The sequence below is a fragment of the Leuresthes tenuis genome, unplaced genomic scaffold, assembly GCF_036924035.1.
Source record: "Leuresthes tenuis unplaced genomic scaffold, fLeuTen1.0.hap1 SCAF_11, whole genome shotgun sequence".
Taxonomy (NCBI): Eukaryota; Metazoa; Chordata; class Actinopteri; order Atheriniformes; family Atherinopsidae; genus Leuresthes; species Leuresthes tenuis.
This window is the reverse complement of record NW_027325365.1, coordinates 22,062,717-22,068,748: the sequence shown is the minus strand read 5'-3', so window position 1 is coordinate 22,068,748 and position 6,032 is coordinate 22,062,717. Positions and strand designations below refer to the sequence as shown.

At 43.5% G+C, this 6,032-nt stretch overlaps 1 protein-coding gene across 1 annotated transcript; it reads right to left on the bottom strand.

The window, feature by feature from the left end:
- Nucleotides 1–197: 197 nt before the first annotated feature.
- Nucleotides 198–5,955, bottom strand: xiap (X-linked inhibitor of apoptosis). The gene is made up of 8 exons (XM_072396080.1): nucleotides 5,815–5,955; nucleotides 4,201–4,489; nucleotides 3,542–4,109; nucleotides 3,349–3,448; nucleotides 3,168–3,246; nucleotides 2,880–2,919; nucleotides 1,590–1,772; nucleotides 198–1,011 (listed from the first exon to the last, which is right to left on the bottom strand). Exons 2-8 carry the CDS (start codon nucleotides 4,438–4,440, stop codon nucleotides 818–820), a joined length of 1,404 nt encoding a protein of 467 aa, XP_072252181.1. The 5' UTR covers nucleotides 4,441–4,489; nucleotides 5,815–5,955; the 3' UTR covers nucleotides 198–817.
- Nucleotides 5,956–6,032: the final 77 nt, after the last annotated feature.

Genomic DNA, 6,032 nt, shown 5'->3' with positions numbered 1-6,032 from the left:
CCAAAACCCAAATACAGCTGCGATTTCAGATCAGTACCTACATTTGCCTATGAAAACATTCTATCAAACCTGAGCAGAGGAAAATCCAGATCTACAGCAAATGTGTTTGACCCCCCTTCCCGTTGGAAATGTATTCAAACCTTTCAAAACAAGTCATTTAAAAATATGCACAATTGTAGTAGGAATGAAAGCAACGCTTACTTCAAGAAAATTTATTAAGATTCATCGTGTTTCATTCACACAAAAGGTTGCATGATGTATTGGTAAAATGATATCACACTGCTGATTTGTTGCAAGCCTTGCACTAGAGTCAATCAACTTTAAAATAGTGTTCATGGATTTGCTTTGACAATAGACAGTACAAAGTAGGCTCTAAAAACACAAAATACACACACAACGAAGAATGAGAGTAAAACAAGTGAATACATCGGACTTACACGACTACCTCTTCCCAGATCAGTTAAAGTTCAGTAAATAACGCAGGAGTACATAAACCTTAAATAGGCACCGCTGGGCAAATACATAAAAAAAAAAACGTGTTGCATAATTTGACTCGTCCTTCTATGTCTTTTTACACGTCAGCTGAGCTAGAAAAAAAAAACAGCTGCTTATAAAAATCTTCTCTATATTGATAGCTATTGAACATCTTTCTGATTGTAAAAATATTTATTTAATTTTATTTGTGTTTCACTCTAATATGAATACATACAACACAGTTCTTTAATATATTACAGGCGATCTACTTTACATGTTATCTTACATTACAACATAATTATCTGAAAGCAGCATCCGTGTTGGGTGAAAGTTTGTGGTTCCCTTAAGCGACATAGGTCTTGATCTTCTGTGTTATAGCGCCGCAGCAGATCGGACACTTGGGGAGCAGCTCCGAGCACTGACTGCAACTGACCAGGTGGCCGCACGGGATGAAGACAATACAAATATCTCTGTCCATACATATTTTGCACTGTTTTTCCCTCTGCAGCTTCTGTAGTTTCTCAAACGGGTCCTCATCTGAAACGAGAGAGAGAAAAACATATTAAGACCTCTAATACAAGACATATAAAGTAAAAAGTTACTTAAACTGAGTGATATTCTCTCTATTTAATGTACGGGTCCACGTTTTGTCTTTCTATTGGAAAAAAAAAAAACCCATACAAATTTAACCATCCCAGAGGATTATATACAAGCAGTGTAGATGCCATGTTTGTGGCAATTTGTTTCTTGCAAATTGTGCAGTAATTGGCTATACAGTGAAAAATGGCACAAAATCAGGTCTAAAATGTAGTTTTCACCTACAAAACATGAAAGTCAGACTTTGTTTGCTCCTATATAAGAAAGGAGAGAGGCCAAGTTGATATGAACACAAATGAGAGTACTTGTTGTCATAGTTACCATCAGTAACAATTAACCAACTCTGAACTTTTTTTATTCGAAAATCTTTATATGATTTGGACGTTTCAGATTAAAACGTTTCATGATGTTTAAATGATCATTTTATACGATGGAGCATTTGAAATAAAAAATAAAAAAGTCCCTGCTGCTCCGGTGATGTTTTATGCAGTGAATCCGCTTCATAGGATGTGCATTACCTTGCTCTTGCGTCTGCTCAGAATAACTTTGTGGCGTATTCTCGAGGCAACCCTCCACAAGTGCTTCCACGCTGGAGAAGCCTGAGCCGGTCCTGCTCATTTTCATCAAGATGGTCCTCTCCACCACGCTGGGCTCAATACCCATCTCTATGGCTTTCTGAGCCAGGTCTGACTGCAGCACATCTGAAAACAAGGAGGGAAAAAAAGAATTTTACTCCACATGTCCAATCCAAACCTCATGTGAGCTGCTGTACTGGCCCAGTAGCACGAGCATTGGTTGTGCTTTGAGTCAAAGCTCAAATCACACCTTCACTGCCCCTTACACCCACCCACTCTGGTTCACTTGCAGGTAAAATAGGTCCAGAGACGTTTTGCACTGATCATGTCCCTCTCCCACCTGTACCAGAAGCTCTGGGATCTCCACGTTAACGCTTCCTTATGCAAATGGACCAGGACTTTGTGGCGGGAAAGCCGCAGGTACGGCAGAACGGCAACGTCGTGGTGGAAGGGTAACAACCAGCTGCTCATCGTCAGCAAGACCAACAAGCTCATCGTGGACAACAGGAGACTGCAGGGAGGAGCACACCCCCATCCACACCGAGGGAACACAGATGGACAGAGCCAGCTGCTTCAGATTCTTGGGGGTCAACATCTGTGAGCCGATCACATCATGTTGGTGGGATGATGCAAGCAGCGAGACAGCGGCTCTTTTTCTCCACGGCGGCTGAGGAGGTTTGGCATCGACTCCAGAATACTGACAAACTTCTACCAATGCACCGTGGAGAGCATTCTGTCTGCCTGGTGCGGCAGCAGTGTGCTCTGCACTACATACCGCTCTACAGAGGGTGGTCAGATCAGGACACCGCATTACTGAAACTGAACTGCCAGACGTCCGGGACCTCTACAGATAGTGCTGTAGGAGGAAGGTTCAGCGAATCCTCTCCATTCCCAGCCACAAACTTTTTCACACGCCTGCTGCCAGGCAGGCAGTACAGGAGCACCCAGTCTCCCACCAGCAGGTTCACAGACAGTTTCTACCCACCTGCCATCAGGCTACTGAACTGCTGAATACCAGAGTAGTATGTGAGCACTTTTTCACACTATTGTACTCACTGCACAACACCACAGCCACAGCCAGCACAGCATTCCGTATAGTCTCTGTCTGATATATTCATTCAGTTTTTTTAGTTCCATTTACGTGCAATAAAACTTAATGTCCTCTTTAGGAAGAGGAGATTTTTAAATGACCTTCATATGTTCTAATAAAAAGAGTAATAAATAGATATTTACCATTCCTTTCACCTGAAAATCCATTCTGATGACTGGGAGTCTGGAAGTAAAGAGAGTAAAGAGTCATTTTCAGCATACATGAGACGAACCTTTGGTTGATACTACAGACAAGAACAACATACAGCAGAAAGCACACTCTGTGAGCTTCTTTTAAAGCATTATAAAGACCATTTTCTACTTAAGGAAATCCCTTTTCTTGTCAATGTGAAGCTTCCAAAGCCAAGCTGGCAAGCAAACTCACCGACATGTGTCATATAAATCGAAAACACAACACTGAATGATGCTTACTGCTGCATTTTGCCGTGGTCCTTGCAGTTGAATGTTGTTGACAAATTCTGGTCCTTTTTCTGCCAACAAGAAACTGCATCTGGTTAAAGAGATACGACATTTACATGGTATCAAAGCAAAAAGTCATACATTTGTGTATGTGAAGGAAATGTGTAAGAAAAAGATGGATGGCTGGTCGTACCCTGGGTAGTGTTTTGCATGCTGTTCCCAGGGCTCTTCCTCAGGCAGCCAATCTTTCAAACCTCCACCACAGCAGAAACACATCACCTTGTCCCCTTGACCTACAGAGACGTGCACATGAAGAATGATGAAGTACAAGAAAATAAATCAGATTTGAAATGGTGTTTTTCTTGGGTCAGACATCTGAGCGCTACCTGTGCTGTAGAAGCCAGCTCTGGCGAGCCTCTCAGGGTCAATGAGGTGCTGGACACCTGCAAAGCTACCAAGCCTCTCCTCGAAACTTCCCATATCGACCCGAGTGTTCGAACGCTCGCCGCTCCTGCTCTGCTCTTCGTCAGCGCCTCCCGGGAGCGGGACGTTGCCCACGTCGTGCCCAAGGATAAAGAAGCAGTTGGACCAATGTTTGGCATGTTCTCTCCAGGCATCGTCCCCAGGCTCCCAGTTATTCAGGATACCGCCACAGCAGAAACACTGCACGTGGTCGCTCTCTCCCCTGTAGAACAGACCGGCCTGGGCCAGATCCTGGGGTCTCACAGGAGCAGTCAAGGGCCACGAAGAGAAGGTCTGAAGGCGGGCATCTTCACTCCTCAAATGAGGAAACATAGGAAAGGGGGTCTCATCAACCACTGACCCTGATCTCAAACGATATTCCATGTCCTCTGCCTCTTCGTTGTAGATTGAGCCATTAGTTAGAGAGGTATCAGAACTGGGGTTAAAACCGCTGCGGTGGGTGCAACTGAGAAATTTGCAATTAGGGGAAACCTGTACCAAAGAGAAACGTGTGATTTAGCCATCTACAAAGTAAGGAAAAGCAAAATGCTGCCCCTTCCCAAACTACTTTAAACATGATTACCTCCTTGTGCCGTTCCACAGGCGTGTCCTCCCTGCACCAGTTTTCCACAGTTTTCTTGCAGCTGAAACAGCGGACACGGTCAGCTTGGCCGGTGAAATAAAAGCCGGCCTGGGCCAGTCGCTTCGCAGACATCTGCTCAGCCAGGCTGGAGCCGTGGAATGAGTCTAGGCGACTGTTCATCTGGGAGAAATCTGCCATGTTGTCCGTTTCCAAATTGTCATCTTGCATGTGATCACACATTATTAACCTGGGAAACTGCTGGGTGGATAATTTTTGATAATCGCAATGTCTGCAGAGAAAAGAGGGGGAAAACAAAGTGTATCAGTTTTTTTTAAGCAAGGAAAATAACAAAAAATATATACATCTCAAATATGATAGACTGCAGATCTCTATGGTTGACAACAAATGCATGTTAAGCACCAGAGAACTGATCCACACATAAGGCTCTTTGAGGATCACTATGCCTTTAAGCGAGTCAGACTGTAATGACATGTAGGCGTTGAATATTCCACGTGAGGGATGGGCACTAAAAAAGCAGGCTAGCACACATTGTACAGCACATTTCAATTGCGAAAAAGGTTAAACCCGACACTCCCTTTTCTCAGGCAGCAAAACTGACTTGTCCACATGACATACAGACAGGCCAGTATCAAGCAAACACTAAATAGGTCCATTGCATTTATGCAAGCATTCAGATGAACCATCAGCAAAACGGAGAAAAAAACATGATCTAATGAAAGCAATGTCCATGTTGTAGCGGTGCTTTAGAAACTGTAAACTTATGTTGCAGCACATCATACATGCATGACTCCGTGTGACACAAACATTTAAGGTAGGAATTTCATAGCTATGCTGTGACGCATCCTCGTGATTTAGTATCATAAACTCTTTCATCATACAACATGATGTGCAAATCTAATTTTGTAGCCACAATACATCGGCCCTGGTCTAGCAACTGTGTCCCAATGTGGCCCGTTGTTATCTTCAGGGCGCCTTGTTTGCTATATTGACGGGAGCAGCTTGCGATCTTTACACCTCCTTACGTGTCGACAGGTTTTTAAGAAAGCAATCACCAGATACGGCTTTGTTCAGTAATGCGTCTTTGTATTCGCGTAGCTATCAACGTCTCGTGTAACGTTTACCTGATGTACTCACCGCGGCTATCAACAAAAATGAAAGCAAATTGCGTCAGAGGTGTTCTACCGTGCGATCGCAAGTCGATGAATGTTTATGTGAATATAAACGATCGGACTACAACGATTTGTCCAACAAACTCCAGAAAGCTCTCGCAGCTTTGCGTTGAACAGCAGTGACACAACAGAAGCCGATGAGAGCAGACTACGACTGTTGACATTTGCCTACCAGATAAACGCTTGCCGAGTATTGTATTAGAAGAAATAAAGCAACATAATGGTTTAAAAGTACACTTATCTAATGCATATGAGAATAAATAGTCATTATGGACTTTGACCTTTGGTGTTCATGTGTAATGTTATCCTGTTAAACTGAATTTATAACCGCTATAGCTACGACTGTTTGCTAACTACGCTAGCTTGTTTGCTATCGGCTATTTAGTTTATTTCTCAACTATTGCAACAAATCTTCAACAATTACCTTTCTACAGCTTGTAGGCAGGTCACTCGTAACGTCAGTCTGTCCCTTGTGTGATCATCGCCCAAAGGAGAATACAATGATTTCCTTTCAACGAAGAAGAACAATTTGTTTTGACGTGACCTCCCTCGCTTTCAGGAAGTACAAGCCAAGGAGTGCGCGCACGTTGCCCTACGCAGCCCACCTTACCGTGATGACGGTATGGTTGGAATTTCGCGGGG

Bases quoted from the DNA above. Each gene is read 5' to 3' on its own strand.
- xiap (XM_072396080.1), bottom strand. From the start codon at position 4,440: ATGTGTGATCACATGCAAGATGACAATTTGGAAACGGACAACATGGCA. The intron at 4,110-4,200 runs GTAATCATGTTT...TCTTTGGTACAG, and splicing joins CTGTGGAACGGCACAAGGAG to GTTTCCCCTAATTGCAAATT. The intron at 1,773-2,879 runs GTAAATATCTAT...CCTTGTTTTCAG, and splicing joins ATTTTCAGGTGAAAGGAATG to ATGTGCTGCAGTCAGACCTG.